Raw genomic sequence first — 22774 nt, forward strand, 5'->3', positions numbered from 1 at the left:
TATTTCTGGGTAATAGCTGGCTTCCTGTGTTATAAAAAGAATTTGTAAATGCTGTGAATTTAATCAGAATGTCTAGTTAAATGATTGAATCTCCCTCCCATTTTTTAGTTGGTGGGTTTGATAGGGACTAGATACAATCTAACCGATGGCACTTGGTAGGATAAATTGTACTTTGTTTATGCAGTACCCTTAGTTCTTTGGACACACACGTATTTATTCTGTCAACATTTTCTCGGTAAGTAGAAACGGTTTAACTGTGGACTGTGTTTTAGTTGATTCAGTAGCTTGTTTTGGCATATCCTTCTAAATCATTCTTCCAAAAAATAATTAAATTAACTAACTAGTGACATTGAGGTTGTGATTCTGAAAACAAAGTCAGTTGCTCTGAGTCTGGTTTTCTTTGAAAAACTATTTGAGATGTGTGGAGGATTTATTATACAGAAGATTTATTATACCCATTGATTATTTCTCTGGGTGTAAAACAAATTCTTTACCAATGTTTGGTTGTCTTCTAGGCATATAGAAAGAATTAATAAATTTTATGGCATTACCCTTTTCTCTCAGTGGACAGTCTTGGAAGTGAGTATTTTATGCATTTAGCTAGTTTTTGGATATCAGTAGCTGAATCATGTCCATGGCTGCTCAAGCTTTTGTGTTTGTTAGGGAATTATCAGGACCACCAATTTTACGGCAATTCAGTGCTGCTAAAATGGCAGTTAATTGTCCTTTTGTTTCTCCCAGTTTTTCCTAACTTGCCAAGAAAGTTTGGTATCTCTCCCTCCTACCTAAATGAAACTTCTGTGAGTGCTTACATTCAGTTTAAATCAAAGAACTCAAGATTTTTTTTTTAATATTTTATTTATTTATTTGACAGACAGAGATCACAAGTAGGCAGAGAGGCAGGCAGAGAGAGAGAGGAGGAGGAAGGTGCCCTGCTGAGCAGAGAGCCCGACATGGGGCTCGATCCCAGGACCCTGAGATCATGACCTGAGCTGAAGGCAGAGGCTTTAACCCACTGAGCCACCCAGGCGCCCCGAACTCAAGATTTTTAAAAGAAGCTAGTTAAGTATTTTAGCCAAAAAAGGAGGGGAGGAAGCAGGAGATACTTTCATGGTACTTTAGAGGTGAGCCTTTTAACCAGGCTGGGCAGTATTTGTGAAGTAGTGTCTTAAATTTCAGTTTATAAGTATAAAAATTTATTTATTTATTTTAGAGAGAGTGAAAGACTGTGTGTGCATGGGTGTGGGGGGAAGGGCAGAGGGAGAAGGAGAGAGAATCCTAAGCCTACATGGCTCCCAGCACAGAGCCGGACATGGGGCTTGATCCCAGGACCCTGAGATCATGACCTGAGCCAAAAGCAAGAGTTGGGTGCTTAACCAACTGAAACACCAGACACCTTGAAGTTTCTAAGCACTTTTATTTATTTTTCTTTATTTTTAAGAGTTTTATTTATTTATTTGATACACAGAGAGTGAGAGATCACAAGTAGGCAGAGAGGCAAGCAGAGAGAGAGGGGGAAGCAGGCTCCCTGCTGAGCAGAGAACCCGATACAGGGCTCCATCCCAAGACCCTGAGATCATGACCTGAGCTGAAGGCAGAGGCTTTAACCCACTGAGCCACCCAGGCGGCCCTTCTGAGCACTTTTAAAGGAGCTGAACAATGATAAAAATTTTTAAGATACATAAATTACTATTACTCAGCTGTTGTTTGGACCAGTTTGAGCCGTACACTTAATAAAGTCTGTGGGATAGTTACTGAATGGGTTCACCTGCATTCCTTAGAATTGTTAACCATGGGCAGTTCCTAATCCTTGTTTAGCTTCAGGACATGAGCAGAAGACATTTGTATACTTTTTTTCTAGGTATCTGTTCTTAACTGGATACAATGAATTATATACCTCTGCCAAGCAGCAATAGTGCATTTGGAATTCTTGAGATTTCTTTTACATCACCATACCGATTTCTGTTGAGGGCCAGGTGGTCTATTAAAATACCACAGGAAATGCAACCTGTCCTTTCTGTCATGTGGGAATGGGCATAAGACAACCAAATGGATACCTTTCATTTTTAAAAATGTTTATCTTTTTTAAACTGTTAAGTGATAGGAAAATTGCTAACTATACTTTTGACATTTAATTTGACTACTCTTTCCTCTCTGTACCCTTAGTCTTACATTAATTTGGGTAGATTTCTTTGAGGTTGGATACTTTTGTCATTGCCTTTTGAATGAGATGAAAGTTCCTGGGTGTTAGGAACATTTGGGTAGAAAGTAGAGAAGTGGAAAAGTTGACATAAAGGAAATGTATTGAATATAGGAAGCAAAGAAGAGAGAATAATTTACCAGGTTTAGGTATTCTAGTAGAAGGCACTCAGTCTGTGTGAAACATTAGGAACCCCAAATAAGCAATGTAGGAAATAATCCATTTCCGTGGATGAAAATGATGAAATCAAAGGGCTAAAAATGGGAAATGATTTTAGTAATAGATATAGGGCTAGCTTGAATGGAGAAGGGAGTTTTTCAGTATGAACTCAGTAGTTGAGCTGTCAAGGTCTCTGATCTCCCTAAGTGGGATTAGGGGGTCCTCTGGGTTCTGATGAGCACCGAAGGGAGGCAGGTTTGGCATGAGGTCACAGCAGAGTGACAGAGAGTGGTGTCGAGGTGAACACAGGACAGCCAGAGGGATAGGTTTAGGATCTGTGTGGGATATGTGCTGATTTGATGGTAGATTCTTTGGGAAAAGGGAATTGTAGATAAGAAATGGAGAAGCTGAGGTTCAGGTAATGCAACTGATACTTAAAATGCTATTAAACATCATTTTTGCTTAAATGGAAGGAGTTAATCATTGATAGAGGTTGGTGAACATTTAAGTTTACACAGATTTAGAGCTTAAAGTGAAAATAGTTAAAGAAAACCGAAGAGCCATAAAGTCACCCAGCTGTTTGGGTCCTGCACAAAGCAACTTAAATAATTTGACATAATCCCTCCTTATGAACCGATTCTACGATTAGACAGTTAAGTACTTAATTGAGTATTATTCAAAAGAATGAACAAATTTTTTAAAAGATTTTATTCATTTATTTGAGAGAGAGAGAGAGAGAGAGAATGAGAGGGGAGGAGGTCAGAGCAGATCCCCCATGGAGCTGGGAGCCCGATGTGGGACTCGATCCCAGGACTCTGGGATCATGACCTGAGCGGAAGGCAGGTCATGAGCCACCCAGGTGGCCCCTGAACAAATATTTTTTGTGAAACAAGGAAACAGTTTATCAGCTGAGCTCTGGTTTTGTTTGCCATAACCTTCCTGAAAGCTAATTTAACTGACCACCTAATACATCCTGTTTGGTTACAACCCGCTTTTGAATAACAAAACACAGAAGAGATATACTCAAAGAGAAAATGAAAGGAGCAGAGTGCACATAATTTATACAAATATATACAGTTTATGTAAATATATTTGTACAAATAGAAAATACCCACCTGATGGACAGGTTTTGAGATTTTTGATTAAATGTTATAATACCAGTAACAGGAACTCAAAACATTTTTGTTATGGGAAGATAACAAAGTATTAAGCTCTCATTTAATGCCTTTCTTAGTAAGGAGGCATGACAGGTCTGCCTCACAGCTCTGCCAGATTTTTTTTTTTAAAAGATTTTATTTATTTATTTGACAGAGAGAAATCACAAGTAGATGGAGAGGCAGGCAGAGAGAGAGAGGGAAGCAGGCTCCCTGCTGAGCAGAGAGCCCGATGCGGGACTCGATCCCAGGACCCTGAGATCATGACCTGAGCCGAAGGCAGCGGCTTAACCCACTGAGCCACCCAGGCGCCCCTCTGCCAGATTTTTTGAGTGTATCATTTAACCTTTGCAATGCAACAGGATGCTTCCTCCAGCACAAGGAGCAGATTTTCTCTGAGATAATGGTTTAGTAAATCAACACACATATAATACTCTGGATTTTCCAAATTTTTAAAAACAAGCAATTTGAACATTAATGTTTTTCATTTTTGTAACTGAAGTTTAGTTCATAAGGGGTGTCTGGTATTTCTATTTTTTTAAATCAATCGGTCCCTGATGTGTCTCTGTAGACCAGGGCTGTCCCATGACAAAACTGTGATGGGGATCATGGAGTGAGTTCTTTATAAATCTCAGTGTATTCACTGAAAGGGCTGTCTTTTAGTCTGAGATTTTGCCCCTTCTGCATTCTTTTATTTTATTTTTTAAGTTTTAATTTATTCATTCATTTTAAGTAATTTCCTCAAATGTGGTGCTCGAACTCACAACCTCAAGATCAAGAGTCACGTGCTCTTCCAACCCAGCCAGCCAGGCACCCTTCTCCTTTTACATTCTTGGTGTTAAAATGTACACTTATTCTTAGAAAAAGATCATTTAAAATATTCTAGATTTTGGGGGCGCCTGGGTGGCTCAATGGGTTAAGCCTCTGCCTTCAGCTCGGGTCATGATCCCGGGGTCCTGGGATTGAGCCCTGCATTGGACTCTCTGCTCAGCGGGGTGCTGCCTCCTCCTCTCTCTCTGCCTCCCTCTCTGCCTACTTGGGATCTCTCTTTGTCAAATAAATGAATAAAATCTTTAAAAAAAATTTAGATTTTGTATATATATTTAATTTTTTCCGGTTTTATTGAGATGTAATTGACATACATCACTGTGTGAGTTTCAGGTTTACAGCATAAAGGTTTGACTTATGAATATTGTGAAATAATTACCACAGTAAGTTTAGTTAACATCTAACATGCCGTATAGGTAGACTAAAAAGAAATGAGGGGGGGAAAACCCTTTTTCTCTTTGTGGGGGAAACTGCTAAGATTTACTTTCTCAGCAAATTCTATATATCCTATAGCAGTGGTAACAATAGTCATCGTGTTGCCAATTATGTCCCTAGTACTTGTGTATCTTATAACAGGAAGTCTGTACTCTTTGCCCTCTTTCCTCAAATTCCCCCAGCTGCTGCCCACCCCGCTCCCATCTCTGGTAACCACAAGTCTGATCTTTTTTTGTGTGAGTTTGGGGTTTGTTTGGTTTTTTCTTTCTTGTCTTTTCTTTCTTTCTTTCTTTCTTTCTCTCTCTCTTTTTCAAGATTGTACATATAAATTAGATCATACGGTGTGTCTGTTTCCCTTTTTGATTTATTTCACTTCATTTCATAATGCCCACAGGGCCCATCCGTATTGTACAAATGTCAGGATTTCCTTGGTGGTGTTGTTGTTGTTTTTAATGGTCGAATAATCTATTACGTGTTTATGTACTATATACATCGCAGCTTCTTTGTCCACTTGCCTGTCAGTGGACACGTAGGTGGTTTCCATATTTTGGCTTTTGGAAATAATGGTGCTCTGGACACAGGAGTGCAGGTATCTTTTCAAGTTAGTGTCTTTGTTTCCTTTGGATATGTTCCCAGAAGTGGAATGGCTAGGTCGTATAGTAGTTCTGTTTTTTCATGTTTTGAGGTTCCTCCATGTTGTTTTCCATAATGGCTGTACCAATTTACGGCCCTGCCAGCAGTGCATAAAGTTCCCTTTTTTCACATTCTAGTCAGCATTTGCTTTCTTTTCTTCTTGATGATGGCCGTTCTAATCATGAGGTGGGAATGATTCTTTTTCAAGATTTTTATTTATTTATTTGAGAGAGAGCAGGAGCATGTGCAGGGGTGAGGCAGGGAGGGGAGACAGGGGGAGGGGCAGGGGGAGAGAGAGAATCTCCAGCGGACTCCATGCTGAGCACCAAGGCCCACAGCCCCACACGGTGCTCGTTCGCACTATGCTTAGATCATGACTGACCCGAAACCAAGAGTTGGCTCTAAACCAACTGATCTGCCCAAGGTGCCCCTTGAGAAAGATTGTTTTTAACTTGGTAAAATTCGAGGGGAAGTTTGGTTAATAAGATCTAAATGTTTGCAAACCACTGTTTTAAAACTCTAACCATAGTTGGAACCCGTAAGTGCTCAGTATATCTGAGATTCACCTACACTAAAGTAGGCAGGAATCTGTAGGCCAGAGTCCTTTTCTAAATATATATAATTAGGATGCTTTTGTTAGATCATGCTGTGTTAATCATTCCGAATTCTTGGCGGCTTTGAACTATAAGCCTTTCTTTCTTTCTCATGTTACATGTTGCCTGTGAGTTACCGTGGATTGGCTGCCGTAGCTGGGACTCTGCGCATGTCTTTGTCCCAGGATCCAGCCTGAAGAAGCAGCACTAACCTAGGATGTGCCAGTCTCATGACCGAGGGAAAAGAGACAGAGCTGAACCTCTTTCTGCTTGTAGGTGTTACCACTGCTCTCATTCCATTGGCCAATGCAAGTCACGTGGCCAAATCTGATGTCAGTGGAGATGAGGAAGTGTAACCCTCTCAAGTGCCTTCAAGTAAGGTGGCGACAGGTGGAAATAATTCTCTTACTGGAGGGTGGCAGTAATGGGAGTAAGATAAAATCTACAGTATCACGCATACTGAAACACCCATGTAGTGTATATATGAATAAAGGAGCGTAATTAACAGGTATTCAGTCAAGCTGAAAAAATGGCAACCAATACCTTTGAAGCCCCCGTCTGCTTTTATATCATTAGCCAAATATAACCATTCTCGTGAAATTTGTGTCTGTCATGACTTTCATGTATTCCAGTGTGTGAATATCCCACAATTTAGGTTTTGGGCCTTGAGTTAATTCCATTTTTTTGCCAGTATGAAAATGCTGCTGAGGACATTTTTTGTGTGTCTTCTGGTATACCATGCAAGAGTCTCTTCAGGGCATGAACTTAGGGTGGAATTGCTGGCATGTGGGGCATATGCATCTTTAATTTTAGTAGATAATGCCCATTGTTTTCCGAAACAGTATAATAACGTTTACTGTCCCACTAGCAGTGTTTAATGTATTACCAGTGCTCATGTCCTTGTTCACATTTCAAAGTCTGACAACATCTCCTTTTTGGTATAGGGAATATAAATTAGATTTTTTTTTAAGATTTTATTTATTTATTTGAGAGAGAGAGAGAGCATGAGCTGGGGAGAAGGTCAGAGGGAGAAGCAGACTCCCTGTGGAGCTGGGAGCCCTATGCGGGACTTGATCCCAGTACTCCAGGATCATGACCTGAGCCAAAGGCTGTTGCTTAACCAACTGAGCCACCCAGGCGCCCTATAAATCAGATTCTTTTTTTTGAATGTATGGGGAGGTGCTCCTCCAGCTTTCATGTGTACACAAATCACTTGGGGATGTATTAACATGGCAGGTTTTGATTCATAGATTGGAGTAGGGGTTGGAGCTGAGATCCTGCATTTCTAACAGACTCCTGGGTGATGCCAGTGCTGCTGGACCACAAACTGTACTCTGAGCAACAAGGATCCAAGGCACTAAAATAAAGTTGCCCCTGTGTTGGCTGTGCATAGCACCTAAAGAGTCTTTGGAACACAGCTGCTAAGTAATGGTATTTGATAACAGCCACTCAGTCGAGGTTTTTTGAATCATGCTTCATATTTGCAACTTCTGTTTTGTGCAAATATTGGCCATTAATGAGTAGAGTAGCAGATTCTTTGTTTTTAGAGATTTACTTCTTTGTAACTGACATGCAGAAGTTTTAAAGATGCTGTTCCTTCTCAACTAGGTTAGATTAATATAACCTACTAAGTAGCTGAGGAGTGACCCACAAGTATCTCCACTGACATTCTTTTTTTTTTTTTTAAGATTTTATTTATTTGTCAGAGAGAGAGAGGGAGAGAGAGTGAGCACAGGCAGACAGAATGGCAGGCAGAGACAGAGGGAGAAGCAGGCTCCCTGCCAAGCAAGGAGCCCGATGTGGGACTCGATCCCAGGACGCTGGGATCATGACCTGAGCCGAAGGCTGCTGCCCAACAAACTGAGCTACCCAGGTGTCCCCCACTGACATTCTTTAAGTACCTTAAAGCTAGGGAAGACTTTGCCAAATTCCGTTTAATTATTTTTAAAATTATTGCCTCTTTTTAGTCATACATGGGTAAATCGTATAGAGCAATGATTTTTATTTGGTGGTATATATGTACATTACTTATCTTACATCCATCACAAAGTATTTTGATTGTAACCCATTATTCAGTGAGTTCCCAAGTGCTTTCTTTAAAAGAAGAAAGTTTAAGGAGTCTTTAAGGGAGGTAATGGAACTTGTCAGTAAGCATGCATTAGGCTAATTGATGATCACTCAGTAACTGGATGAAGTGAAGGATAAAATAAAAATAAACACAGGGGCGCCTGGATGGTGGCTCAGTGGGTTAAGCCTCTGCCTTCGGCTCAGGTCATGATCTCAGGGTCCTGGGATCGAGTCCCGCATCGGGCTCTCTGCTCAGCAGAGCCTGCTTTGCCCTTCTCTCTGCCTGCCTCTCCGCCTACTTGTGATCTCTCTCTATCAAATAAATAAATTTAAAAAAAAAATAAAAAAATAAACACATTTCTCAGTGCAAAATAGTGATATGTAGTCTAGGGCATGCACCTGTAACAAGATAATCCCTACTAATTCCAAATTGCATTATTTAAAAAAAAAAGCTGTTAGGATAGAAACACCACTCAGACTAGCTTTCTCATTGTACAGTTATTGGTCCAAATAATTGGGAACAACAGGGCCGGAATGAGCTTTACATAAATGAAATAGAGGTTCTAATTGTTACGAGACTCTCTCATCTCCTGGCTTTGATTCTCTCTGTGGATCCTCTTTTAATGTGGATGGGTTTCACTTCAAGTGTTAGTGATGGTGGTGGTAGTGGTGGTAGAGGGGACTTTTTGAGCTGGAAAATAAAATGGTAGCTTCAGGATGATGTCACTTCGAAGAGAAGTGAGAAAACTTTTCCAGAGGCCTTCCACTCTAAAGTAACCTTGTAACTTACTCACTCTTCATTAAATCAACTGTTACCTTTATAGCCCTTATCACAGATTCCACAAATTATCTCATTTGTTTGCTCACCTGGTGGTTTATCCTCCCTACTACAAGTTAAAAATCCATTAGAAGCAGGAATGGTGACTTTTGTTAATTTGGTGTAACTCCAGCATCTCGTAGTCACTCAGGAAATAGTAAGAAAACAGATATATGAAAAGGGGGAGGACTTGGGTCCTGCTTGAGCCACTTGTCATTGTGTGGTCTGGTGGGTAGGATACTGCCTCCCAGAAAAAGGCATCCCCATGAATGGAGCCTTGGGCTGGATTTCAGCCCCCCTTCATGGTCTCTGTGCACAGAGGCCCTGGTTGAGTATCCATCTTCCATTTCCGAATTACTTGTGCTGACGTGAGGATACTAGGAGCGGAAGTATGAGCTGGACATATCTTTGCATCTGGATCCTGCTTGGCCCACTCTGTGTTGACTATGTGCCTAGCCATGCCCTGTAAATATTCTAACAGCGATGACTTGTCTTGGGAAATTCCTCTTTTTTATCCCCCTTAACTCCCCTTTATTTTTCTATCTAGTGTTAGTTGATCATATTTCCCCAGTTCTCTGCATTTCCTTTTTGATCAACTGTATAATTCTACTTCAAAAGGAGGAAGAAACTGCCTGTATCCATCACAGACCCTTCCGTAGATAAACTTGTCTTAAAGTTCAATCCCTTTGAGGTTTGTTTTATATTTCATTTAATTGAAGATCTCGTTGAGGCCGTGAAATGCTTGCTCTTTAAAAAGACACAAATCGGGAGGGGAGGCTGAGTGTCTCTGTCCGTTAAGCATCTACCTTTGGCTCAGGTCATGGGGTCCCAGAGTCCTGGTATCAAGCCCCACGGCTGGCTCCCTGCTTGGCAGAGAGCCTGCTTCTCCTCCTCCTCCCTGCTTGTGTTCTCTCTCACTACCTCTGTCTCTATCTCTCTCAAATAGATTAAAAAAAAAATCTTAAAATAAAAAAGACAATGGGTTGAAGAACAGAACCCTCTCAATCTAGTCATCTAAGCGTTCTGGGAATCTCATTAGTTCCAGAAGTACAGCTGAGCCTCTCCACCCATGGGAGGTTCTCAGGCAGCTGTTCTGGTCATCTCTGTCTTCCTGGGACTACTTGGTTTCTCCTCGGCATTACTCTGGACATGGGTTCCATTCATCTGATTTTCTTCAAACACCACCGTTTTCTGTATACCGATCACCCCACAAATGGCAGGAAAGGGCAGCTGGTACTTCATCTACTCATTGGATTCTCAGGGCAAGTTCACAAGAAGTCTGCACCATAATTGCTTGGGAAATTTAAAAAGAAAGATGTACAGCTATTCCAAGTCCGTAGGTCTGGGGTCCTAGAATCTATTTTAAGATATTTCCCGGTAGGAATTCCGAGACTTCTCCACAATCACAAGAGGGAAGGAAGGAAAGTGAGTAAATGATGAAGTGGATGAGACAGGCCTTATTAGCACCTGCTACATAGCTCTGTTTGCCCTTCCTTGCTATTTTTTGTTTGCCATTCCTTGCTGTTGATCTTCCTATCCAAGGAGTGGGGATGGACAGTCTAAGGAACTGGCAATAAACATTGAAGGATATAATAATTTTCATTAAAAGCAGAAATACTGACAGCAATTAACTCTTAGTCTCGCTGGGTGGGTGGGCAGTGCAGTTGGGCGGTGGGATCATGTACCCATTATCAAATAAGAGCCAATTTCGTGATCTTGGATGCTCTTGGACGTACAAGGCAGGCCTAGGTGTTCCTGACCTGATATCTTTAGACCCACTGCAGTAGACATCTTTGAAAGCCTCTGTGTCTATGGCAGCAGCTGTCCAAATATTCAGGCTCTCTACCTGGGCGCATGGTGTATGGCCTCCAGCCTCAGTGTCCATTGCTATCGAACTAGCTACAGTGTGTGTCTGTGTCTCTTAGTTTCAAGTCTTTAGAGAGAATGTGGTCACTGGCCACCCACTCAGGGGCATACTCTAGGATTAAAGGTCAGAGCAGACTTTGAGAAGAGCGTTAAGTAGTAAGTGCATTATAAGCTTTCTTTTGGTTGGCTTGCAAAGTAGAGCATTTAGTGAATATCTGTAATCTCTTTTCATTTTGGTTATTTGGTAGATAACAGAGATTGTATTCCTCTGTCAATTATAATGAATTGTGCAAATATGACTCCAACCTACTTTCATATGTGAAATAAATGCCCTGACGAGTATTCAGAACATTTACCAAGTATTTTTATAGCACATCCTATCATTGTCTCATATTTTAATAAAAATAACATTTTGATAAAATACATTAAGTTGTAAATAAAGTAACCGTTTAATATTTAAAATATAATGCCATATACTTTGCCTCTTATTATGTACTGACATATGTGAAGAGTTGTAACAATTTGATTCTGAGACCTCTCTACAGTAGTAGAAGCCATCATTTAAAATACTTGAGAGTGAGAGAGAATGTGCACATGCATGTACATGCTTCTGACTGGGTGGCGGGGGCAGAGGGCAAGAAGCTTCAAGCCAGCTCCATGCTGAGTGTGGAGTCCCTACAAGGGCTTGATCTTTCCACCCATGAAATCATGACCTGAGCCTAAACCACAAAGTCAGTCATTTAATCACTGAGCCACCCAGGTGCCCCAGAAGTCATCACTTTATTTAATAAATTTGTCCACTGTAAAACTTTACCGACTTGATGGTTTTATGTAGGTATCAATTAGGAAAAGTGTGCAACAATGAAAGACACTTTAAATAAAGATTGAGCACAATTTCTCTGTATTATGTTTCTGTTTACAGAATAGCTGTGTGACTCCAAACAGTTATGTGTTTAAGCCCACAAAGTATAGTGTCATCACCTTCGGGTTGGTTTAAGAACATGTGTGTTTCATATGAGAATCTTAAGTATCAAGATCGTTAATCTGATTTTAAAAAATTATTTTATTTTCTTCTTTTCAGATCCAGTCCTTCTGTGGAACTTCTAAACACCTTTTATTAGTAGAAACATTATTTCCTACAAAATGAAGTCAACATCTTAATTTAAACCAGCATTTGTGTGGTTCTGATTTACCTACAATGGTTCATAAAGCTTGAGATCTCAGGAGTACAGGGTCTTTTGCGATGACAATATGACTAATAGCAAAGGAAGATCTATTACTAATAATACAAGTAGTGGTCCAAGTAGTGGAGGAGGTTTAGTAGACTGGACTTTACGCTTAAATACAATTCAATCTGATAAGTTTTTAAACTTGTTGTTGAGTATGGTTCCAGTAATTTATCAGAAAAACCAGGAAGATAGGCACAAGAAAGCAAATGGCGTTTGGCAAGATGGATTATCAACAGCAGCACAGACTTTTAGCAGTCGATCTGAGCAGCACATGGAGTTCCACAGTTTCTCAGAGCAGCCTTTTCATGGCAATAATGGGCACACACCCGCAAGCTGTAGCCCCAAGTATGAGGACTATGCCGACTACAATTACTGTGATGGAAGGGGCACTGCAGAAGCTGCTGCCATGTTGCAGAATGAAGATGCATCTAGTGATGGGGATGAAGACACCATTGTGGAGGCAAACCAGAAATCACCCAAGGAATCCAGCGGTGTCATGGCGCTGCAAATACTGGTACCATTTCTGCTAGCTGGCTTTGGAACAGTGTCAGCCGGCATGGTTTTGGATATAGTCCAGGTGGGTTTGTCTCTTTGTTTATCTTCACTGCTTTTGTTGTGGGCAGAGCTTTGCATAGGTTACTAATCTCAGACATTTCCTTTAGATGGGATTTATCCCTTAGTGAAATGAAGGGATGCTGACTGGAGCAGAGAATCTGCTGTTTCTGGGTGTTTTTTTTGTTTGTTTTCCTTTAGAGGTTCTAAGAGAATAGTCTCATTCCGACTGTCAGGTGACTCTACATAAAGGATTACAATGATAAAATAATCCCCAAATGGGTACAGTGCAAAACCCATTAAATGTTACATTTAAATACTTCTTTATTTTTTAAAATAAAAACACATTAAAATAAATTCAAACAGTGCAGAGTATTAAATAAAAGATGAAAAAAAAATCTTTCCTCGTTCTCCTCTTCACATCAAACTCTCTCCCCCTCCAGAGGTTATCATCATTAAGCGTTTGTTGTGTTTAAAAAAAAAAAAAAAGTTTGTTGTGTTTACTTGCAGACATTTTCTCTGCCTACATATAAATCTATGTGCGGGGTTGCTTTTTCAGAAAAAAATGAAATGCTGTATATATTTTTCTATACCTTATTTTCATTGCTGAATAATATACGTAGACATCTTTCCAAACCAATAGCAAGGATGTTCTGTGTTATAAAATGAGAACTTCATATTCCATTGTGTGGACATACTAAAATTTACTTATTCACTCTCCAATGCCAAGGCTATAATGAATACCCTTGTAAATGTATCGTTATGCACTTACATTAATATTTTCATTGGATGGATTTTAAAAATGGGATTACTGGGGGTTAGGGTAGGTGTAGGTGTTTAAAATTTTATAGATCAGGGGAGACCTGGGTGGCTCAGTCATTAAGCGTCTGCCTTCAGCTCAGGTCATGATTCCAGGGTCCTGGGATCAAGCCCCACATCAGACTTCCTGCTCAGCAGTAAGCCTGCTTCTCCCTCTCCCACTCCCCCTGCTTGTGTTCCCTCTATCACTGCCTCTCTGTCAAATAAATAAATAAATCTTAAAAAATAGAAAAAAAATAAAATTTTATAGATAGCATCAGATTAATTTTCAAAAAGATTGCAAAAGTATTTATACTCCTACCATCAATGTAGAAGTACTTTTATTTTTTCATGTCCTTATGAGTGTTGAATATTCTTGATCATTTTCATCGTTGGTAATTGATAGGGAAATGTTTCCATATTTTAATTAACATTCTTTAGTTATTATTAATAGTTTAGCATGTTTTCGTATGTCTGGTGGCCATTCTTAGTTCTTCTGTGACTATTTCTTATGTGAAATGCTTTTCTGTATCTACTGTCCATTTTAAAAAAAGTATATGCTACTTACTGATTTGTAGGAATTCTTACTGTTGTATGGTTAATAGAATTACCCATTATATAATTATCTTTCTAAAGTAGTAAGTTGTTAAAGTGTGGCATTCTGTTACTACAAGTTTTCATTCATCAGAGAAAGATTGGCTTTGGGAAAGTGTTAGATAACATTTATTGCCCTTGTCTTTCATTGCTTGCTCCCTGAAAGAAATCTCATCATTTGTGACACCAAAAAACTTCTTGATATAACATCTTTATCTAAATGGAAAACATACATAAATAGAAACAATTTTTCTACCATTAGTTAGAGAAAGGATATTTAAAAAATCATCTTAAGATGTATATGGAATTTTTACAGCAATCAGACAAGAAAAAAGAAAGAAAGAGCATCCAAATTGGTAAGGAAGAAGTAAGACATTCACTACTTGCAGGAGACATGATACTATATATAGAAAACCGTTAAGATTCCACCAAATGAAATACTGATAAATGAAATCAGTAAAGTCTACTACTAGTTGATAAATGAAATCAGTAAAGTCACAGGATACAGAATTAATAACAATCTGTTGTATTTCTGTACGCTAATAATAGCAGAAAGCGGAATTAAGAAAACAATCCCATTTACAATTGTACCAAAAATAATGAAGTACCTATTATTAAACAACCAAGGAAGCGAAAGACCTGTACTCTGAAAACTATAGAACGCCAGTGAAAGAAATAGAAGATGACACAAACAAATGGAAAGATACCCAGTGCCTAGGGATTAGAAGAACCAGTATTGTTAAAGTGTCCGTAATACCCAAAAGCAATCTACAGATAGAATGCAGTCCTTATCAAAATTCCAGCAGCATTTTTCAGAGAACTAGAACAAATAGTACTAAAGCTTATATGGAAACACAAAGACGCTGAATAGTCAAAGCAACCTTGAAAAAGAAGAACAAAGCTTGTAGGTGTCACAATCCCAGATTTTAAGATATACTACAAAGCTGTAGTCATCAAAACAGGGGACACCTGGCTGGTTCAGTCAGTAGAGCATGTGACTCTTGATCTCAGGGTCATGAGTTCAAGCCCCCCATTGGGAGTAGGGTTTACATAAGAAAAAAAGAAGAAGAAGAAGAATGGTACTGGCATAAAAATAGACACACAGATCAATGGAACAGAATAGAGAGCCCAGAAACAAACCCATGCTTACACGGTCAATTAATCTGTGACAAAGGAAGGAAGAATATACAGTGGGGAAAAGATGGTCTCTTCAGTGAAAGGTGGTGTGAAAACTGGACAGCTACATGCAGAAGAGTGAAACTGGGCCACTTTCTCACACCGTACTGAAAAATAAACTCAACATGGATTAAAAACCTAAAGGTGAGACCTGAAATCATAGAACTCCTAGAAGACAGCACAAGCAGTAACTTCTCTGACATTGGTCAGAGAAACATTTTTCTAGATGTGTCTCCTCAGACAAGGGAAACAAAAGCAAAATTAAACTATTGGGACTACACCAAATAAAGAGCTTTTGCACAGTGAGGGAAACCATCAACAAAACAAAAAGGCGACTGAATGGGAGAAGATAATTTGCAAATGATGTCCGGTATGAGGTTAATATTCAAACTATATGAAGAACACAACTCAACACCAAAAGCATTAAATTAAATTAAATAAAAAATGGGCACTGGACCTGAATATTTTTCTGAAGAAGACATACAGATGGCCAACAGACACATGAAAACATGTTCAACGTCAGTAATCACCAAGGACATGCAAATCAAAACCACAGTGAGATATCACCTTAGGCCTGGCAGAATGGCTGGAATCAAATACAAGTACTTGTGAGAAATAACAAGTACTGGTGAGGATGTGGGGTAAAAGGAACTCTCGTGCCCTACCAGTGGAAATGCAAATTGGTGCAGCCATTTTGGAAAACAGTAATGGTGAGTCCTTGAAAAATTAAAAAATACAAATACTGTAAGATCAGTAATTCCATTATGATATTTACCTAAAGAAAAATAAAAACACTAATTCGAAAAGCTATATGCACCCCTATGGTTATTGTACTACTATTTACAATAGCCGAGATGTGGAAACAACCCAAGTGTCCATCAAGGGGTAAATGGTTAAAGAAAAAATGGTGCATATATATAGTGGAATCTTATTCAACCATGAAAAAGAATGAGATTTTGCCATTGCAACAACACTGATGAACCTAGAAGGTATAATGCCAAGTGAAATAAGTCAGAGCAAGACAAATACTATATGATTTCACTTGTATATTGAATTTAAGAAACAAAATGTACAAAAAAAGGAGACAGCAGACTCTTAAATAGAGAGAACAAACTGATGGTTCCCAGACAGAAGGTGGGTGGGGAGATTGGGTTAAATAGGTAAAGGGGGTTAAGAGTGCACTTATCTTGATGAACACTGAGTAATGTATAGAATTGTGGAATCATATCGTACCCCTGTAACTAATATAATTATATGTTAATTATCCATCGGTTAAAAAAAAAATGTTGGGGAAAATAGAAACTTTGCAGATGTAATTAATTTAAAGATACTGAGATGAGGAGATTTTATTTTCCAGGTGGGTCTTAATAAGAGGGAGACAGGAGGTTAAAATAAGGGGAATGGAAAGTATATTGGATTTTTGAATGGACTATAAACCAACAGAGGACCAGATCTACCTGTTCACTTGAAATATAATTGTTTCAAGTTATTACAATAGTATCACAACTGTTAAAATGAATGAACTATTTCTGGTTGACATTTTTTTTCTTAGTATACCAGTTATCCTGAAGAAACACTCAACATATAATCTAGAACGATAATAACATCTTTAAGATGTTACACTTTCCTCTGGTATAATGGTTACTTACTTCTTGATACTATTTGAGGTAACACATGTACAATTGATTTATAATATTAAACCCTAGTGTTAAAAATGACAAAAACATGTTTTGAAAATTTTCATTTAAATATGCTTTAAAAACTTTTAATTATGAAAATTAGCACATAGTATAAAAACCAAAAATGTACAGCTCAGTGAATTTTCATGATACAAACAACCAAATAACTATCAGGTCAAGCAACAGAATCTTAGCAGTTTTCATTAGTCGTCTTTATGCTTCCTTGTGATTGCTACCCTTTATTCCCCATCACCAGTGGTAATCAATAATCTGATTTTATGGTCTGTACTTCTTTGTCTTTATAAATGTGAATCATTAAACCATTGTTTGATTTTACTTAATTTTTCTAAAACTTTATATAATGAAGCATAGAATATATATATTCTTCTGTGTCTTTTTTTTTTTTTTAATGATTATTTATTTATTTATTTGACAGAGATCACAAGTAGGCAGAGGGTTAGGCAGAGAGAGAGAGGGGAAGCAGGCTCCTTCCCGAGCAGAGAGTCCGATGCAGGGCTTGATCCCAGGACCCTGAGATCATGACCTGAGCAGAAGGCAGAGGCTTTAATCCACTGACCCACCCAGGCGCCCTTGTGTCTGGTTTTTTGTTGTTGTTGTTGTTCAGCATTATGTAAGTTTTATGAAACTGTAGTCCATTTATTTTTATTTCTATATATTAATCCAGTTATGAATAGATCACAATGTATTCTGGACATAGAACTCATTGGTGTTTCCAGATTTTGGGTGCACATGTACATGCATCTTTGTTGTATATACATGGAGAAATGGAATTTCTGGGTCTTAGGATGTACAGGTATTTAAAGTTAGTATATGTCAAATAGTTGTACCAATTTACAGGTTAACCAGCTGTGTTTGAGAGGTCTTACTGCTCTGTATTTTTATTTAAACAAGGTATCAGCAGTCTTTGTAAGTTGAGAAATTCTGGCATATGTGTGTGTGGTGGTTTTAATGGGGATTTCCCTCATGACTAATGATGTTTACTGACCATTAATTTGGACTTAACTGGTAAAGGTTTTTTTGCTCATATTCTTATTTGTTAGATTTTTTCCTTACTGATTTGTAAGAGTTGTTTGTGTATTCTGGATACAAATCCTTTAGTTATATGTATTAAAAATATCTTTCCTCTGTGGCTTACCTTTTCCCGCTCTCAGTGAGTCTTAATGAGCAGGAATTCTTAATTTTGATATAGTGCCTTTTTTCCTACTTTTCCATTGTTTGTACTTTTTGCTTCCCGCTTAAGAAACCTTTCTATACTTTCTGGTAATTAAGATGTTCTCTTAAATTACCTTCTTAAAGTTTTATTGTTTTGCCTTTTACATTTAGATAATCCTCTCCCTGGAATACTTTATAGAGAGTTTGATGTAGGATTGTGTATTGTTTGTTTTGTTTCTTTTCGCATGGATTTCCAGGTGTGTCTGCACTATTATATAACCAAACTCTTTGTTATAAATCAAGTACCCATTTATGTGCAGACGTGTTTCTGGGCTTTCTATTCTCCTTTGGTGTATTTGTGTTGCTTGGCATGAATACCACACTATCTGAATATCGAGTAGAGAATGTTCTCTCTTCCTCAAAGTGCTTTGGCTATTCTTTTCCCTTTGTACTTCATGTATATTTTAGTATAAAAGCTTATCAGTTTCCACAAAAGAAAGTTGTTGTAATTGTGATTCAGATTGCATCGAATCTACTGATAATTAGGAGGAGAATTTACTCCTTACAATGCTGACTCTTCAGACACATGTACATGCAATAGCCCCTCCATTTATTAGGTTATCTTTGATTTCCTTCTCTGATGTTTTCTAGTTTCTGAGCACAGGTTTTTTACATTTTTTTTGTTAGACTTATTCTTAGTTATTTGATACTTTTTATGCTATTGTAAATGGTACAGTTCTTTTAAAATTTCACTTTCTGTGTGTGTGTGTTGACCCTGTATCTAGCAAGTTTGCTAAATTCACTAATAATAATTTATATGTAAATTCTTTTAGAATTACTTCATCGTAACCATATTATCTGTGAATAATGACAGTATTTACTTCTTTCTAAAACTCACATTATTTATTTATTTATTCCTTTTTGTGGCATTCTGTACTGGCTAGGACCTCCAAAGCACTATAAAATAGGACTAATGAGAGCACCTGGGTGGCTCAGTGAATTAAGCCTGTGCCTTCGGCTTGGGTCACAATCTCAGGGTCCTGGGATCGAGCCCCGTCTGGCTCTCTGCTCAGCGGGGAGCCTGCTTCCCCTCTCTCTTTCTGCCTGCCTCTCTGGCTACTTGTGGTCTCTCTTTCTGTCAAATAAATAAAATATTTTTTAAAAAGATTTAAAAAATAAAATAGGACTGATGAAAGCAGACTTATCTTGTCCTAGATCTCTAAGAGAAAGCTTTCAACAGTTCCTCATGAAGTCTGGGGTTTGCTATTGACATTTTTAATATTCTTTATGATATTAAGGATGTTTCTTTTTTTAATTTACTAAGCTTTGTGTTAAAAATCATGAATGGAATTTTATCATGAACTTTATCAAATACTTTCTATTTATTGTTAACATCTATGATTTTCTTTCCTTTGTTGCTATTTTGAATTATATTAATTAAATCAATCTTATATTTTTGGGATAAGTATAACCTATTCATGATTTGTTTTCTTTTTATACAATTCTGATTAATTTTGCTAATATTTTGGTGATATTTTTTGCATCTATATCCATATGTAATATTAGCCCATAATTCTCCTCCTCCTCATAATGTCATTAGCAGTTTTCATTAAGGTAGTACTAGTCTCATGAGTGAATTTGAAAATATTTTCTTTTTTTTTTTCTCCTATTCTTTGTTAAGGTTTATATCACTTTGTCATTATTTCTTCCCTAAGTATTTGGTATAATTCCCTGATGAAGGTATCTGGCCCCACCATTTTCTGTGGAGGGATGCATTTTTTGTTTTTGTTTTTGTGGTGGAATGTTTTTATTTACAGTTTGAGTTTCTATAGAAGTCGCAGAGCTAATCAAATTTTTCTATTTCTTTTTGTGTTTATTTTGGTAAGTCTTAAAAATTTCACCATTACATCCCTATCAGGTTGAGTAGATTTTTAGTAAATATTTGTTGAAACATGACACCATTTATTGAAAGTTTGCTGTAGGCACTGCCCTAAGCTCTTTACATACATGATCTATTTTAATCCTTATAAGAAAACTGTAGGAAAGGTGCCATTGTCTTTGCTTTACAAAATTAAAAAAAAAAACAATAAAACTTTGTCATCAGGTGACAGAGCTGAGGATTGGATCTTGGTCCAAACTCAATATCTGTTCTCTTAACCACTACACATTATATAAATTTAATGCATGTGAAAGCTTTTGTAATCCTTTAAGGGCTACATACCTCTTTTTTTTTTTTTTTAAGATTTTATTTATTTATTTGTCAGCGAGGGAGAACAAGCAGGCAGAGCAGCAGGCAGAGGGAGAGGGAGAAGCAATCTCCCCACTGAGCAGGGAACCCCATGCAGGGCTCCATCCCAGTACCCTGGGATCATGACCTGAGCTGAAGGCAAACCCCTAATGACTAAGCTACCCACACCTCCAAGGGCTACGGTCCTCTAACATGATAGAGGTCAGGGCCAGTTTTAAACAACTAAAAACCTAAGTTTGTCTTTGGTGCTCTCTTAGTCTGCTTGAACTGCTATAATGAAATACTATAGACTGGGTGGCTTAAACATTAAACACTTGTTTCTCACAGTTCTAGAGGCTGGAAAGTCCAAGAGCAAGACCCCAGCCTACCCTATTCCTGGTGAGGGTTCCTTTTCTGGTTTTCAGAAAGCTGCCTTTTCTCTGCATCCTCATGCTGGAGAGAGCAGGGGCTGGTGCCTCTTACTCTTCTTATAAAGGCACCAGCCCTGTCAGATTCGGGTCCTCCCCTTATGACTTCCTGTAACCTTCATCACCGTCTCATAAGCCTGATCTCCAAATACAGTCACATTGGGGGTTAGGGCTTCAACACAGGAATTATGCAGGTGACACCATTCAGTCCTTAGCAGGTGCTGTTATATGTGCTGCTCTGGCTGGATTATCAAATGCAGGATAAGGAGTTAAATTGCTGTTAGTGTCTTAAGGCAGTACTTTAATATGTGGCCGATGGCAAATCAGGGTAGATTGCTTGGCCACTGTCTGCTTTCTGTGTAGTAGGACATCTGCTCCCTGTTTTATGTAAGACCCGCTCTAGCCTCGCCTCTCTGCTTTTTACTTTTATTCTTATTCACTTATTCCAGCTTGGAGTGGTCTGTCGATGTTTGCTGAGAAAATCTGCTGAGATGACCTGTACTGAGTGGGAGGCATAATCCAAAGATGGAGTTTTTAACCTCGTTTTAAAATGAGGCATTTGAGTGAGGCTCAGAGAGCTCCCTCAGCTAGCAAATAACAGGCTAGGAATTCAGATTTGGAGCTTTTACCCCAAAGTTGATGCCTTTTCATGGTTATGGGAAATACAAATACTTAACTAAAATGTGTGACTGAACACATAGAAGAGTGCTATAGGAATTCTACTGAAGTACCAAAAAGACCTATAGGGATATGAAATGTTCTTTTTACATGTTCAGACTTACCCCAAGGGGTAAGCTTTTGTCCCAGTCGAAACTACCTTTGTGTGCTTGTGGCTTACAACATCGCTTTATTCACCCTGGGCCCTGAATTAAAGAACTTAGTAAAAGAGCTTGTGAAGCAAAATAAATAGTACCCGGGAGATCAATGTTCAGTAAATGATGTGATATTAACAGACATCATTCATCGAATGTTCTTTGTCAGTACCTAGCGCATGAGTTCTCACCTTATGTATATGAGGACTCAGGTGGGCCATGTACCAAGGTTAGATACTAAGTTATTTGCCCAAGGTCACACAACTGATAACTGGCTGAATTAAACCCAGGTTGTCTTTTAACTACTTACTGTACTATCTCCTTGTTTATGGGGGACATATCTTATTTTTGGATCCCCTTCTATGCGCCAGAACTTCTCTGTTGTAAGCAATTGAAACCTAACTAACCAGATAATTTAAATAATAATAACGATAATAATAAAGAATGCGTTGTCTTTTGTAAGTAGGAAGAATAGTTGTACCGCTTTACCCTAGATATAACTAGATCAAGGACTTAATTTTTTTTTAAAGATTTTATTTATTTATTTGACAGAGAGAAATCACAAGTAGATGGAGAGGCAGGCAGAGAGAGAGAGAGGGAAGCAGGCTCCCTGCCGAGAAGAGAGCCCAACCTGGGGCTTGATCCCAGGACCCTGGGATCACGACCTGAACCGAAGGTAGAGGCTTAACCCACTGAGCCACCCAGTGGCTCCTTTTACATTCCATTTCGTTTGTTGCCCACATTCTGTCCTATTGCACATAGCTCCTGACAGCTGTGGGGTCATATCCTTTCAGTTTGTTTTACAAAGGGAAAGGATGAGCTATCTCTCCTCTGCCTTCAGTTTGGAAGATCCTAAGGAAGAACTCTTCAGTTGGGTTGTCTTTGGTCGCATGCTTACCCCTGGGGGAACAGTCAATGTGATTGGAGAGATGGGGTGACATGATGAGCCCTGTTTGAGTTACACTTCTGTCTCGGACAGATGGTCACTCAGATCAGCAATTTTACTAGAAGCACGAAGATTAACTGCTGCTTAAGTGAAAGGGAGTAGATACTGCTTCAAGGAAAACAGAGATGGAGAAGTATTCACAGGAGGCAAGAACAGCACCTTGAGTGTAGTGACCCTGCCCATATAGAACCTGGCTCCTCCGTGGTCTTTTTATTTATTTATCTGAGCCCGTGGTTCTCAAAAGTGGGCTCCCTCATCCAATATCATCAGCATCATCTGGGAACTTAGATACACGAATTCTCAGACTATCCCACCTCTACTGAATCAGAAACCTGGGGTGGGTTCAGCAAACTCTTTTTATGAGCTTTATTATTTCTGGTGATTTTGATGTGGGTTCCAGCTTGAGAA

At 38.6% G+C, this 22774-nt stretch overlaps 1 protein-coding gene across 5 annotated transcripts in view; it reads left to right on the forward strand.

The window, feature by feature from the left end:
• SLC41A2 (solute carrier family 41 member 2) overlaps positions 1–22774 on the forward strand; it is a 120660-nt gene that overhangs the window by 11525 nt on the left and 86361 nt on the right. For 4 of the 5 annotated variants that reach the window (XM_044229254.1, XM_044229256.1, XM_044229255.1 and 1 more), the window contains exon 2: positions 11834–12558. In XM_044229254.1, the coding sequence (XP_044085189.1) occupies positions 12004–12558 (555 nt within the window). In that variant the 5' untranslated portion in view covers positions 11834–12003. Of the gene's footprint in view, positions 1–6037; positions 6275–11833; positions 12559–22774 lie in introns of those variants that run through there. The other variant, XM_044229257.1, reaches the window with a different exon arrangement.

This window comes from Neovison vison, chromosome 12 (assembly GCF_020171115.1).
Source record: "Neovison vison isolate M4711 chromosome 12, ASM_NN_V1, whole genome shotgun sequence".
NCBI lineage: Eukaryota > Metazoa > Chordata > Mammalia > Carnivora > Mustelidae > Neogale > Neogale vison.